General features: G+C 41.4%; 1 protein-coding gene across 1 annotated transcript in view; it reads right to left on the minus strand.

Annotated features, from left to right (window-relative positions):
• The window catches only part of ZBBX (zinc finger B-box domain containing), a 317,177-nt gene that overhangs the window by 261,941 nt on the left and 38,984 nt on the right, over positions 1-16,252 (minus strand). Inside the window, exon 2 of the mRNA XM_089675461.1 lies at positions 1,082-1,191. Within this exon, the coding sequence (XP_089531587.1) occupies positions 1,082-1,146 (65 nt within the window). The 5' untranslated portion in view covers positions 1,147-1,191. The remainder of the gene's footprint in view (positions 1-1,081; positions 1,192-16,252) is intronic.

The following is a 16,252-nucleotide window of genomic DNA, read 5'->3' on the forward strand; positions in this document are numbered from 1 at the left end:
GCCTGTCGAATTTATTTGTATGATTACTGGTAAAGGGTAATGCCGGCAGCAGTAACCACTGTATTCTGATGGAGGGGAACCTCCCACTGCCAGAATTCATAGCGCAGTTAGAGGGATTCCCCCCATCAACACTGAATTTGTTAATGGGGGAATTGAGCGACTTTCCTTCAACTGGTTGTTTAATGTATGGCCAGCCTTAGAAAGCATATTCACAAAGCCATCTGACTATGCTTTTAACATGCTTTTAGAACCTTTAACATGCTTTTAGAACCATTGTTTACATGAACTGTTGGACTAAGGAAACATACTGTACCAGTTGCTTAGCATACAGAGATCTTGAAACATCAATAGCTACTTGTGTTCTGAAAACATTGGTTCACCACACAAAATGGCTGCCTCCATTGTGCAGGTAAAATAGCAAGAATTATTAAAGTATATGTAAACCCACACCTTGTAAAATAAAACCCCACACAATTTAAAATAGAAATGAAAGGTAAAACACTTGTGTATAGATATATACACAATATAAATACCTTTTTCCCCTTTTTTTATAAATGATCACATACCCCCTGTTCTCAGCTGCATAGAGAGGTGGTGTGGAGAAACAGCATTACACTGAACCTCCAAGTGAATGGCTGTGCAGGGGATGGGGGGGGGGTGTCAGCACAAGCCTGATCATTGGAGGAGAGCTAGAGAACTAACCATGCTGTGCTCCCATGCCTGGTGTGGTCAGCTTTTATTAGGAAAGCAGGGTAACTGGCAGGATCACCAGGGATTTCACACAAAAGAGGTAATACAAAGAGAACAGGATACCTTTTCATACAGCATTCTGGTACAGCAGGGACATATCAGGTATATGAAATATTGTCTTTACATATTCTTTAATTACAACACAAATTAAAAAATAGCAATGATTACATTGATAGAGAATACAATTTATTTTAAAAACACATTTTTGTTTTTTAAAAAAAAAAAATACCATGGCTTCTTGAAATTTCTCATTTAAGATTACGTATTGTTCTTCCTACTATTACAATCTGGATAAGCAGTTAGTAGTATATATCTGAGGCATTGCACTTACTTTGTTTTTAATCTGACAGAATTCCCACTCTTTGCAGGAGGAAGCATAACAAAATCGCTGCTCATGGTTTCAGCAGAAGGCACTTCTTTCACAGCCTAAAAAAAAGGAGCCTGACAAAAGACATAGAAGAATAATGATTGTAGCACTGTGGGTTACTCATAAAATACGGTATTCCAATATATTTGCCGATGCATGATTTGTAGTTAAAGATAAGACAAGCAAATGAAACCTCTCTCTGCTGTCATTCCTGCTGTGTAGAACATTGATATAGAAAAAGGCAGAGTCAAGCCATTGTTTTAAACATCAGAGTATATTTCTGTATTCCTTTTACTTGGCTGCTCCTTGCTTGGGAAAAAAAGATGAATAAATTGGTTCAGCTTGGGCACTGATCACATTTAGTTATCCCCTTATCCAACCCACCAATCAAGTACATATGGATCACAAATGTGGAGGGTACCAACATATAGTTACTGCAAGTGTGTTTCCATTATACTGTGAATAAAGAGACTAATTGTACAATCTAAAGTATTGCATCAGAGATGCTGAATCATTTTTTAAGACTAAGACTAATGCACGCCATAGACGGCTTGAAAACCACGCGTTTTTTTGAATGATAAACAAAAAATTGGTTGTTCGTTAAACCGACGTTACCACCAACGATTACAAAAGTCGGCCGACCAAGTCATAAAGTTCACCTCATATAACAGCCAAAACGTCTGTTCCTTCTAGGTCACGGCTCATGAGCATATTTTTTTCCGTTAAAACGATCGTATGATTTGGCCATCACTGCTGCAAAAAACGGTTGTTTTCCACGAATTTTCCAACATGACCAATAATCCAAAAGTCCAAAAAACCCGAAAACCAGCCGACCAATTAACCCACTAACAGTGAGAAAATCAGCCAATTAATCTTTCGGACGAAAAATCGGCTGATTTTCGAACCGTCAATGGCCGGCATTAGTGTCCAAGTGTCAGTGTACCATTTTAGAACGACTAGTTAATCATTTTGACATTTTTCTGGAAAAAATTGTGTTTCCCAAGATAATCCAATAAATAGAAGTAATTATCCATAAGCTTCAGAGTAACTACATGCTGAATTTTGATCCAATGGCAAAAATTAATTTCATCAGAGGTCCGTCGATATTAAAGAACAAAGATTAGATTATACCCAAAAATTTAAAGCCCAACTAAAGTCATAGAAAACATTAGAGTCACACACATATTGCTCCAATACCCCATGAATTCATTGTTTTATCTCCACTTTTCAGTCTTAGCAGATGGTCAGTGTGCCTAAATACTGCACAGTCCAGCAGACACTAGGGCTTTGACCAAGATGCATGGGGCACTTTGTAATGTGAGTGTTACTCATTTTTTCTAGCTTTGTCAGCCCAGCACCAGCCATCTTCCCATAACAGACAGGTTAGAGGTGATGATATAAAGATGCTAAACAAATTCTTCATACTTTGTAATGAAGTACAGGACTGGTGCATGCATTACATTTTGAAATGCACAGCAACCAGTTTGCATGGTACCTTTGTATCATGCGATCCATTGTAGGCCGGCGCTGGCAAATGCACTACATTTGCAACCTGTGTTTGGGGTGGTGCACAGGAATATATCTTTCCCTACTGTGAACTAGTGTGAACAGACCCTCACTAGTAGAGTCTCTCGACCTTTTGCTCACAAAAGGAAAAACACAGAAATCTAACTGCAGTGCTATGCTGTCAATAAACTCGGAGAAAATAATGTAAAAGCAGTATCAAACCCAAAAGTAAACATTTCTTATATTGCAGCTTACCAATTCTTGTTCATGCTCTCTAGCAGAATGTACCAGTTTACATGGATGAGACCATCCATTTACCACTGGCAGGGGTGATTAAATTGATCAGCTTTTATTTATTCATGTGCAACCTTTATCCCAAAAGGACAAAAATGTTAGCTGTAACTGATTATAAAGTGTTAGCTGGAGTCTGGTTTCAATTTTTTATTTGTATTCAAATCTGCTAATACATTTAAGGGCTCATGTACACTGCAGCTGATAAACTCACGTTTAGGAGCTGTTCATTGTTTTTTTCAGCAGCCCCTGAACTCACCCTAATGTTTTCCTATGTATCCATGAACACATCTTTGTTTACAGTCGTTTACAGGCATTTGAGTTTACAGTCATTTTTTTGAACGCAGAAAACTTGTGTTCAGCAGTCAATTTTATCAGGGGTTCAAACGCAAAACGTTTGTAAATGTGGTAAATCACGTTTATAAGCGTTAGAATTTTTTTTAACTCTTCCAGTTCCCGATGCTGTCCAGAGCCTTTTTTCATCATGAAAAATGCATGCACATCGTTTTCAAGGTACTCAGATGGACAAAACACTGAACACAGGATGTTCCTACCAAGCTTGTCACACATTGTAATAACCAGTTCACACCTCAAACCTCTCCCACCCTTGGAAACAAAAGATATGTTAATGACCATTCACACCTCAAATTCCTCATGCAGACCCCCTGCCAGGTGAACTTAATGACTCACTCTACCAGACACCTATCCCACCCTTGGAAACAAAAGAAATGTTAATGAGCAACTCACACCTAAGCTAATCTCAACACGTAGTGCTCTCTCTGCTTCTACTCTCTGTATTTCTCTGAAACAGTCTGAAATAGTTAGTTAATAATGCACCACTTTTCAGTGGATTCTGGGCATTTGGGAGGTTCTCCGGCGCTTTTCTTTAAAAACGCTTCTAAATGCAAACACACATAAATGCGTTATGCAAACGCGTCTAAACAAACATTTTTTTTTAACCTACGTTTTTCAGCAGTCAGTTTCCATCATTCAGAAGTGTCCTGTGTACATGGGGTCTAACACTCCCCCCCCCCCCCCCCCCAGACTGACAATGCTGCTGTCTGCTGTGAACTGGCTCCTAACTCCAAAGTGGTGTCTCAGTAATACAGGAGGTGTATCACTGGCCAGATCATCAGGTGAAAACAGAAAGGGAAAAAAACAAAGAAAAGAAAACTGATGCAGCCACCACCTCTAATATTTGGTAAGCTACAATATAATCCATTTTTGGTTCTGGGTTTAATACTGCTTTAAGGGAAATCTTAATGATTTTTTTTTTACTCGCCATAGATTTCTTTCTCCAAGTTCACTGAACACCACAACTCTGAAATTAGAGACCTGTGTTTTATCTAGTGTCTATTCCTTTGGCATTGTTGTATCACCGAATGATCGATGGGGTATAACACTATACTTGTTGTGGGTGAATCAAACTACTAAAAGCAAGCATCAGCATGACAGCCAGGCAACTAGCATTTTTTTAGAGGATCAACAATGGCAAACTACAAATCCCCCTCTTGGCAGTTTGTTTTAACAGTCTTTTGTTCCTTTTTGTTCCTGTATACAAGACTTCATAAACAAATACTGACAACAGCAGCACTTCAGTGAGGAGAGATGCCGCTCATGGGGAGCACCCAAGAGAATGAGTGCAGCTGTGTCAATGCAGACAGATGCTGCAGCCTTGGTTCAGTTCTGCCCGGAGCAACAAATAGTAAAGTGAAGGCTTCACTGTCTGCTCTTGTGTGTTGTGACTCTCAGTTCAGTAAATTCTTTCTGTCCCCAATGTCAAGAAGCACATGGCGTGTGTTAGCAGAATGGACCAAGCACGCCATTTAAAATGCCTGACTGCAAAGCCCAGCTATGAAGTTTCCATGGTATTGCTTAAAATTTGCATTTGCTGATCATGTACAATTTTTTACTATCTTTCTTTATTTACACTTATTTGTGCACTGCATCAGTAATAATTAATGTAACCACTTACTAAAAAGCAGTTCATTAATCATTGAAATACTGTAAAAAAGATTCATAAAGAAAATGAAAGGGGGAGGAAGTAAGTTCTCATCACGTATGCATTGTTTTGGTACAGTCATCAGCAACCTGAGAAACCAAAAAGCGCCCTTGTTAATGTCAGCTAAGCTGTGATAATGTGTTGAACACTAAATGAACGATTTAAAAAAATGCAAAAAGAGCTAGCAGCTGATTTTATTTATTGTACAAGTAAAGTTTTCTAGCAAAATAAGGCTGAAGAAAAAATCCTAGTAAATCATTTATGCATAAAAATCTCAGAGCTGCCTTGTCCTTACTTGAACGGTGAGCTCAAAATAGCTTGCACAGTAGTGTATATGAAACCCTCAAGCACGATGTGGAAAATGACAATTGTCTTGCATTAAAAATTCCTATTTTAAATAGTTGCAAATGTGTTCTTATACAATACAAAAGCTCTGAGGATAGTTTGAGATAAGTTACAAAGCCAATTTTATCATACATTAGCAGCTCACAAAATATATGGCGGCATGCCTTCTTTTGCACTTACATATACAGTGGGGATCGAAAGTTTGGACACCCCAGCTAAAAATTTGTATTAATGTGCATAAAGAAGCCAAGGAAAGATGGAAAAATCTCCAAAAGGCATCAAATTACATATTAGACATTCTTATAATATGTCAACAAAAGTTAGATTTTATTTCCATCATTTACACTTTCAAAATAACAGAAAACAAAAAAATGGCATCTGCAAAGGTTTGGGCACCCTGCAGAGTTAATATCTTGTACTGCCCCCTTTGGCAAGTATCACAGCTTGTAAACGCTTTTTGTAGCCAGCCAAGAGCCTTCAATTCTTGTTTGAGGTATCTTTGCCCATTCTTCCTTACAAAAGTCTTCCAGTTCTTTTAGATTTCTGGGCTGTCTGTCACGCACTGCTCTTTTAAGGTCTATCCATAGATTTTCAATTATGTTGAGGTCAGGAGATTGTAAAGGCCATGGCAAAACCTTCAGGTTACGCCTCTTGATGTAATCCCCCATGGATTTCGGGTGTGTTTAGGATCATTATCCATTTGTAGAAGCCAACCTCTCTTTAACTTCAGCTTTTTCACAGATGGCATCAAGTTACCATCCAAAATTTGCTGAAATTTTATTGAATCCATTTTTCCTTCTACTCATGAGATGTTCCCTGTGCCACTGGCTGCAACACAACCCCAAAGCATGATTGATCCAACCCCATGCTTAACAGTTGGACAGAGGTTTTTTTCATTAAATTCTGTGCCCCTTCTTCTCCAAACGTTCCTTTGCTCATTCCAGCCAAAAAGTTCAATTTTAACCTCATCGGTCCACAGAACTTGTTTCCAAAATGCATCAGGTTTGTCTATATGTTCGTTTGCAAAGTTCAAATGATGATTTTTGTGGTGAGGACGTAGAAGAGGTTTTCTTCTGATGACTCTTCCATGAAGACCATATTTGTACAAGTATCTCTTTATAGTGGAATAGTGTACCACAACTCCAGTGTCTGCCAGATCTTTCTGGAGGGATCGTGCAGTCAAACGTGGGTTTTGAATTGTTTTTCAGTGGGTTTTCAATACTGCGAGCTGTTCTGTCTGATATTTTTCTTGGTCTTCCAGATCTTGCTTTAACTTCCACTGTTCCTGATGACTGCCATTTCTTAATTACATTCCGAACAGAGGATATTGACATCTGAAAACGCTTTGCTATCTTCTTATAGCCTTCTCCAGCTTTGTGAGCGTCAGCTATTTTCAGTTTCAGTTTTCTAGACAATTGCTTAGAAGAACCCATGGTGCTGATTGTTGGGGCAAGGTCAGATGAGTCTGGGCATTTAAAACCTTTGACATTGACATCACCTGGTCTTCCTAGACGATGATTGAGAACAATACATGACACTGACAGGTCTCAGCTTTGCAAAGGGGGCAGTGCATTCTATAAATTCTGCAGGGTGCCCAAACTTTTGCAGACGCCATTTTTTTGTTTTCTGTTATTTTGAAAGTGTAAATGATGGAAATAAAATCTAACTTTTGTTGACATATTATAATAATGTCTAATCTGTAATTTGATGCCATTTGGAGATTTTTCCATCTTTCCTTGGCTTCTTTATGCACATTAATACAAATTTGTAGCTGGGGTGCCCAAACTTTTGATCCCCACTGTATGTTATACATATACATTAAGATGCCAAAAGTATTGGGACACCCCTTCAAATCATTGGATTCAGGTGTTCTTATTACCTCCACGGTCACAGGTATATAAAATCAAGCACCTTGGCATGCAGACTGCTACAAACATTTGTCAAAGAATGAGTTGTTCTCAGGAGCTCAGTGAACTTAAGTGCGGTACCGTAATAGGCTGCCACTTGTGTAACAAGTACATCTGTGAAATTTCCTAGCTACTAAATATTCCACTGTCAACTGTTAGTGGTATTATAACAAAGTGGAAGTAACTGGGAACAACAGCAACTCAGCCACGAAGTGGTAGGCCATGTAAAATGATACAGCTGGTCAGCACATGCTGAAGCACACAGTGAGCAGAAGTCGGCAACTGTCTGCAGAGTCAATAGCTAAAGACCTTCAAACTTCCTGTGGCCTTCAGATTAGCACAACAATAGTGCGTGGAGAGCTTCATGTAATGGGTTTCAATGGCTAAGCAGTTGCATCCAAGCCTTACATCACCAAGTGCAATGCAAATCGTTGGATGCAGTGGTGTAAAGCACACTGCCACTGGACTCTAGAGCAGTAGAGATGTCCTCTGGAGTGACAAATTAAGCTTCTCTGTCTAGAAATCTGTTGGACGTGTCTGGGTTTAGCGGTTAGCAGGAGAACGGTACTTGCCTGACTGCATTAAGCCAAGTGTAAAGTTTGGTGGAAGGAGGATTATGGTGTGGGGTTGTTTTTCAGGGGTTGGGTTTGGTTCCTTAGTTCCAGTGAAGGGAACTCTTAAGGCGTCAGCATACCAAGACATTTTGGACAATTTCATGTTCCCAACTTGGTGGGAACAGTTTGGAGATGGCCCCTTCCTGTCCAAACATGACTGCACACCAGTGCACAAAGCAAGGTCCATAAAGACATGGATGAGCGAGTTTGGGGTGGAGGAACTTGACTGGCCTGCACAGAGTCCTGACCTCAACCTGACAGAACACCTTTGGGATGAGATAGAGCAGAGACTGTGAGCCAGGCCTTCTCATCTGACATCAGTGCCTGACCTCACAAATGCGTTTCTGGAAGAATGGTCAAACATTCCCATAGACAAACTCCTAAACCTTGTGGACAGCCTTCCCAGAAGAATTGAAGCTGTTATAGCTGCAAAGGATGGGCCAACTCAATATTGAACCCTACAAACTAAGACTGGGATGCCATTAAAGTTCATGTGCATGTAAAGGCACGCATCCCAATATTTTTGGCAATATAGTATAAGTGAGCCCAGGGCAAAGATAATGTGAATAAAGACTTTTGCACTCTATGTATGAAGATAAAACCCTTCTGTGTGCAGCAGTGCCCCCAGCCCCCTCAATACTTACCTGAGCCTCATCGTGATTCAGCGATGTGAATTACAGCCTTGGCTGTTCCAAGTCTCTGCCTCATCATTGGCTCCTGCTGCTGTCAATCACAGCCAGTCGGCCAATGAGGAGAGAGCTGCGGCTCCATGTGTAAATGGCCACACAGATCAATGGGTGCCCCTATAGCAAGCTGCTTGCTGTGGGGGCACCCGCCATACAGGAGGAGCCATGCTCAGTTTGGTGTGTATTGCTAGAGAAGGTTTTCTTTCTTGGGAGAGTGCATGTGATCAGCACAGGGCCAATCAACACTTTTAAGACAGAGGTCAGGGGTCCTGCATCTTCCCCACCCCCACATACGCAGACATTTCGGTTTCAGTTCGGTTTTCGGCCACATGCATTCTAAATTTTCGGTATTGGTTTCGGAACCAGAATTTTCATTTTGGTGCACCACTAATTAGAACACCTGTCAGTGTTTTATTGATGTCTGTGCCCCCGTTAAGGAGATTCACCCTCTCTATTTGTCCTGTTTACCATTATCATTGAAAGTGAAAGTAAAAGAAAATCCCAAATTTTGGGTTCTCCCCAGAAAAGTAATAGAGGGGAAATCTTACAATAGCGACAATAGCGACACTAGCTCTGGTGACCTGGGAGTTCCCAAGTGATTGCCTTAACCACTTCATAAATGCGCTATAGCCAAAAGATGGCTACAGTGCCATTGTCCAGTTCTGGGAGGCCGTAATATGACATCATTCCAGAACGTGCCCTTACGTGCGTCCCCAGCAGCGATGTCCATGTCCGATGTGTCCTATAGACACAGCTGATCACATGATGAGGTAAAAGGCCAAATCACAGTTGCCTTTTACCACGTGATCAGCTGTGTCCAACGACACAGCAGATCACTGAGCAAATACAGTTGCCAGTTATCGGCAGCACTCAGCGTGAGGAAAAGACTACCTATAACTGGAAACTGTCACAGAGGACATCTGCACTGATCATCAGGGCACTGATGATCAGTGCCCTGATGATCAGTGCCCATCAGTGCTGCCCAACAGTGCTACCCACCAGTGCCCAGCAGTGCCGCCCAGCAGTGCCGCCCATCAATGCCCAGCTGTGCTGCCCAGCAGTGCTGTTAGTCAGTGCCGTCAGTCAGTGCCGCCCATCAGTGCCCATCACTGCTGTATATCAGTGCAGCATCATCAGCGCCTCCACATCAATGCTCACCAGTATTGCCTCATCAGTGCAGCCTATCAGTACCCATCAGTGCTGCCTATCCATGCCACCTCATCAGTGCAGCCTATCAGTGCCCATCAGTGCTGTATATCAGTGCAGCCTCATCAACGCACATCAATGAAGGAGAGAAATTACCTGTTTGCAAAATTGTATAATAGAAACAAAGAAAACGTTTTTTTTATTACTCTTTTTTTATTTATAGTGCAAAAAATAAAACACCCAGTGGTGATTAAATACCACCAAAAGAAAGCTCTATTTGTGTGAAAAAGAATGATAAAAATGTCATATGGGTACAATGTTGCATGACCACGCAATTGTCATTTAAAGTGTGAGAGTGCTGAAAGCTGAATATTGGCCTGGGCACGAAGGGGGTAAATGTGCGCGATACGCAAGTGGTTAAAGTGGTAGTGAACTTCTTTTTTTATACTTTTACCTACAGGTAAGCATACAACAAAGCTTACCTGTAGGTTAAATGAATATCTCCTAAACGTGCACCATTTAGGAAATAATCTAGCTAGCGGCAGCCGGTGACATCATAGGTGTATATGCTCTGCAGGAACGGCATACCCGTGCCATTTGTTCAGAGCTGTGTGCTCCCGTAGCCTGGAAACCTGGAAGGTAGACTGGGTGAAGATGGCAGCCTCTTTAGCGGTGACAGCACGTAGCTGGTGGGCTTTGTTCTCAGGTAAGTCTTTCATAATGTGTCATTTTGACATTACCTTGCAGGGGAAAATTTTTTTTTTTTTCTTTTTTTTAATTTGCAGGGATTTCCTCTTTTAACTGTTTGGCTATGGTACAGGAAGTGAAGCTAAATCTTCGAAATGGGCCAGAAAAAATGTAGCCCTCCCTTGCGCTATCCAAAATGGGGGAAAAAAAGTTCTGCCTATGGTTCTACCTTAAAGGATGAGTTCACCTTTTGACAAAAAATAATATATGCACATTTTTTTTTTTGCAGACAAAAAAATGTACACTTATTACTTGTTGTTGCAGGAGCCTGTAAAGCAATGCACCAGCGATCAACAGATCGCTGATGCCATGCAGATCTCCTGCAGACTTGTCAGTATATCTGCTTGCCGTACATCCTATATAAGCCAATACACTCTGACAGGAAGACTCAATGAACTCACAACGCTCACAGCTATGGCTGTCAGGACCCATTTCTCATTCACAGAAAACCCCTGCATGGCCACGTCTTTTAAAAATGTTGACAGCTAGCAGAAGAAGAAGAATCCCCGCGAGCTGTCAAAATGGGGGAGCGGGGGCCAGTCATACATGTTACACTCTGAATATGGGTGTAACATGCAACATGTTATGAAAGGTGAACTTATCCTTTAACTCTGTTAAAAAAATGGTATTTCTACACCAAAACATTGATATTTAGGTTCCATGCACACTGGGCTGAAAAAAATGCCAATCCCTCGTCAGAAAGAAAACACTCATATAGAGCATTTTTGTACACAATTAGGAGAGTTTAGCATTTTTTTCTACCAAAAAGATCCAATCAAAAACACAAACCAGAAGGTTTTTGTTTCCTGTTTGTAAACTCTGAGCTCAAAATATGCCTCTAATCTCTTACATTGTAAGCTCCAAGGAGCAGGGCCCTCCTAACCCTCTTGTATTGAATTGTATTGTTGCTTTATTTTCTCCCTTTATATTGTAAAGCGCTGAGCAATCTGTTGGTGCTATAAATCCTGTATAATAATAATCATCCTAACGTTCATGGACACATAGGATAACATTGAGCAGCTTCTACAGACAAAACACAAAACTCTTCTGGAAGCAGCAATTTTTAAGCCAGTGTGCATGGCCTCTAAGATCACTCCAAAGTCATTAGCTGAAAAATAAGCTTCTCCTTGATGAAACTGAGTTTCTTGACTTCTTAAAACACAGGGGAACTAATATCAATCGTTTACTCAGAACTCTCTTGGTATGACCTCTATCCTAGCATGCCTGGGACAAATTTATTTTTTGGCCCTTTATTACTGTATATAAACTCTGTCTATATCAATAGGCAGAACCCATTGGACATAACACACTGCGGGAACTGTTCAACAGTATATAACACATCTTCCCCTACACTCTTCAGGACCTTGTCTCTGAGAGTGTTTGTAATGGGGCCATAGTAGAAAATGGCCATCACATCTTAAATCTAATGCAAAGAGTGCTTTCACTCAAGCAAGAACAGGGAACAGATATTATAGTGATGTTACGGGGGCACAGGGTTCCCTTTTATCAAGACAATATGAACCCTGTTATATTGGTAAAAGGGGCACATAAGTTCTGAAAACATCACTTTCATATCTATACATTATGTTTCCTTGAGAAAAAATACTTTGTACATTGAAATTATGATGTGCTAGTACACAGTGTCCTTTTGTTAAGATAAAATGGACAATGTTATCCTAGTAAAAGAGACTCATGGGTCATTAAAACATTCTTACATCTGTTCATGTTCCTTTGACTAATACTCATTCTGTATTACTGGCAATTCCTACTATTGCTATGTAGGGCCACACAACTAAATACTATATGTTCTGACACTGGAGGGATGTGTATGTGTGAGAAGGGGGTGCAGAGGGGGCATCTGCCCTAAGCGCAGTGTTTGGAGGGGGGGGGGTACATGGGCAGATAGCTGCCGTCTCAATGCGGCACTTCTGGAGAGTGAGAGTAGACCAGGCTACATTCTGTCTCCTCTTGTCTTGTGAAATACAGTATCACATGACTGGAGAGGGGAAGAAGAAGAACCTGCCTTCATTACTGGTGGGTGCCACACTGAGAGTACACGAGGCGGGGGTGGACAGCTCAACCCTAGAACTCCCCTCTCACCCCAGTGATGTGCAGTAGATAACTTCAGAGGGCATTAGACAGGTGGTCAGAGGGCATTATGTTGACTCCACACTACCTGCTTTGTCCCCTAAAATTCTGCACCATGGCATCACAACCCTGTGCACTGCATGCGGTAGCGGGGTGGTTGCAGTGTGCCTGAACACGACAGGATTTTGCTGTGCATGTGTATTTCCCTGTATGGTTGCCTTTGCAACCTGGAGGGGGGCAGTTGAGAGGTAGTAAAAATGTGGCTCAATCACTGGCAAAAATTAAACAGCATGTTACATTTGGTGGGTGGTAACACTGCCGAAGGCGATATACTGTATATTAAAGGGTATTTATGGTCAAAACTTAAAATCATATTTCTCGGTTGTAAGACACAGCATATTCTTCAGCAACTGGGTTACATGTTGCCACCTTCAGGTGACTGGACGCTGGCAGACAGAACTGTAAAGACCCCTATATAACCCCTCCCACTTACAGATACCCTTTGTTTTTTTTTGGTTGTGTCCTTATGTGTGCTGGTGGATGAGGTGCACTCCTGTTTAAAGCTAGATCCTCCAGATTCCATTCAACCAAAAGTTGCAAATATGGGCTCCAAAAAGGTTCCTAAGCCACTCAAGACCTTTCCTATGCACTTTTTAGTACAGAAAGCTTTATCACTTCTTGAGAATATATATATTTTTGTGTACCTCTGAAACGGTTTGATCAGCAATACTTCATGGAAGAGGAGATTTATTAAAACAACTGAGCAATTCTTTCTGTGGATTCTGCTATTGGCTGCCTAAATAGATCTCCTATTCCTGTTCCTGTTGAGGATATCTCAGGCTGGACACAGTGGATAAAAATACTTGAATCCTTGTCTAAGGCTTCTTTTGCTGCAGTGGGGCCTGCCATGCAGTCCATCACTGCCTATATGGAGATCAATGAGACCCTTGTGGTCTGTTCTAAAAAGAATGGTTTACAACCTGGGTTCTATTCTCACTGATACTTACTGTACTGCAGCACTTGGAACTTCGTCCAAACGCCAAACAATATTCTGTGAATAATCTTGGAGATTCTCTCCAGCAAATGTTCAGAGTTGGCATTCTGTCTGTTCAGATTCACCACATTCTTTTGCTTAAATACTGGTTTACTGAACCAGCTTGTAAAGAGTGCTGGTTCACGTTTCTTTGGTGAACAACTATATACTCATTGAAAGAGCACACATTTGTATAGCAAAAAAAAATGCTAAGGCTCCTGTGAACAAATCCTTCGGATTTGGGTTTTGAAAGAGTTCTTTTCATCCCTCCCAGACTTTTTCTTCCTCCAAGTGAAGGCCCAGCATCTCCTTGCACTGCAAGCCCTGGGCTCCCAAGTCAGCTAAGCCCAGCTGCAAGCCCCTCTTTCAGAGATGGGGCACCCTCAATTCTTTAAGTGAGAGGACATCTGTTGGCTTTCTCAGACACCTGGATTCAAGACATTCTTGATCGCTGGGTCCACAGGAGGTACAGGCTGGAGTTTTGTTCTCTCCCTTCCCCCTGATTCATGCCTTCAAATCTGCCATATCTGCATGCTGCTCTTCAGCAGTTTTTCACCTTATGGGTAATTATTCCTGTGCCTGCTCCACAACAATCTAGAGAGGTCTCTTTTCACTGCTTGAATGTGGTTTGTTCGGTATAGGTTACCTGTCAGCTACAGCTTCCCTTTGATTTTGGGATTCTCCTTTATTCTTCCTGACAGCTCTCACAGGGGTAATTATTCCTGTGCCTGCTCCTAAACACTCTTGAGAGGTCTCTTTTCACTGCTTGAATTTGATTTGTACTGTATAGGTTACCTGTCAGCTACAGCTTCCCTTAGATTTTGGGATTATCTTTTATTCTTCCTGAATGTGCTCACAGGGGACATCCTGCTTCTCATTTCACCATCGCTAGGTTAATGTCAAGCAGGGGCGGACTGACAATTTGGAAATTCGGGCACTGCCCGAGGGCCCAGGGTCAGTAGGGGGTGCCATGAGATGCCCCTGGTACCTTTTTCATAGGCTTTTTTGAGTTTGGGCAAGGACACAGGGGCCCCATGATCCCTTATTGCCCAGGGGCCCCATGAGTTGTCAGTCCGCCCCTGATGTCAAGTCATTCTTCAAGCCTATTCCCTTCCGGTTAAGGTTTCTCCCTTTCTTGTTAAGGCCCACTTTGCTGTCTGTGAGACTTTATTAGGCCTTTCAGAATCACTCATTTGTTTCACAAATTTGTAAGGCGATTGCATGGTGTTCATATGTTTGCTACGTTTTATCAGGTGGATGATCAAGCCTCTGCTAATGCCAGCTACAAATATCTGTCTAGTTAGGGTCTTAAAACCTTGTTTGTGGGCTTGTTTGCAGTTTGTTACCCACCCTCTTTTTTGTATTGTTTTGTATGTCCCAGTTATCTAAGAATATACCTGTGTCCTGTACTGTTCAATCAAAAGAAAAAATGATCTTTCCTGTAAAATCTGTTTCTTAAAGTATAGGGCCCTCCCCTATGTCTCTGTAACTCCATTTTGCTTGCTACAACACTGTGGATAACTATCAGTGGGAGGGGTAATATAGGGTCTTTATAGTTCTGATTGCCAGTGCCCAATTCCCTAAAGGCAGCAAAATATAATTCAGTTGTCTAAGAATATGCCTGTCCTGTACTGTACTCCAAGAAAAAAAATTTACAGGTAAGTCATAAATCCTTTTATTTGTTTCAACATTCTGTTTCAGTTATTTCCAGCCTACTCCTATTAATCTGAACTATCATGACATTTGTAAATGTACTCTGTGAAGAACTCCACACATTTACTTCATTGAATTCTGTGGCACATATTTATTATAGCCTGTGAGTAGGCACTGCTGTGTCACAAAATTCACAGATCCTGTCTTGTCAGCATAGGAATAGCAGCTTGCAGGCAGCAAGGTACCATGGGATATGCCGTCCTTGGAAATTGAGAATAAACAGAAGTGGAGAAGCTGCAAAGCATGCAGGGAATCCAGAAAATTGTGGAAAGAGATGGCCAGCAGAGAGGAAGCACTCACAACATAAAAAGCAGGGTTTTTTTTAGGTAAACTTATTGTGGATTGTCAAAATAACTAATGTTTGTATTAATATTAAAAAGCTTATGTCATAAAATGAAAGAGTACACTGTGACCATAGAACTCCTATAAATACCCAACAATGTACACTCTACAGCTGAATCTCTTTGCTGACGCACTGCACTTGGGATCCCCTACCTTCTTGAAGGCTGATATCTGCAGAAAGTTAAAAACAGCACAATATGACAGAACTCAAGCTTGGCTATAGGTTGCTAAGGCATTGCACTGTGGGAAATCAAGGGATTGTGCACATCCTCCCTATACTAAGTAATTTGCGATTCTGTTGAAATACCCGCTGGCAGATTACGGTGGCCAATGTTGACAAGATAGGTGCAGTTACCCCCATTTAGGTAGATACAACATAGTGCACTGGGAATCCTTTCTCCTGCATTAAATATCTATTTATAAAACAAAAATTATTTATGCAGTCTATAGTAAAACAAGGATATAAAACATCAGTAAATAATAAAACCGCTCCTCACAAGACCTCCTTCCCTCTAGTTCCCTGGTCTCCTCCTCCCATGCCCGCCTCCAGGACTTCTCCAGGGCTTCACCCATCCTGTTGGAACTCCCTACCCCAATCCATCAGACTATCACCTACTCTCCTCTCCTTTAGGCGCACCCAGAAAACCCACCTCTTCAGGGAAGCCTACCCCGCACTCTGCTAATTGCCGATCTCGATTCTTCCTACCACTCCATC

The sequence above is a fragment of the Staurois parvus genome, unplaced genomic scaffold (genome assembly GCF_062004578.1).
Source record: "Staurois parvus isolate SC_StPar_1 unplaced genomic scaffold, SC_StPar_1.0 ptg000155l, whole genome shotgun sequence".
NCBI lineage: Eukaryota > Metazoa > Chordata > Amphibia > Anura > Ranidae > Staurois > Staurois parvus.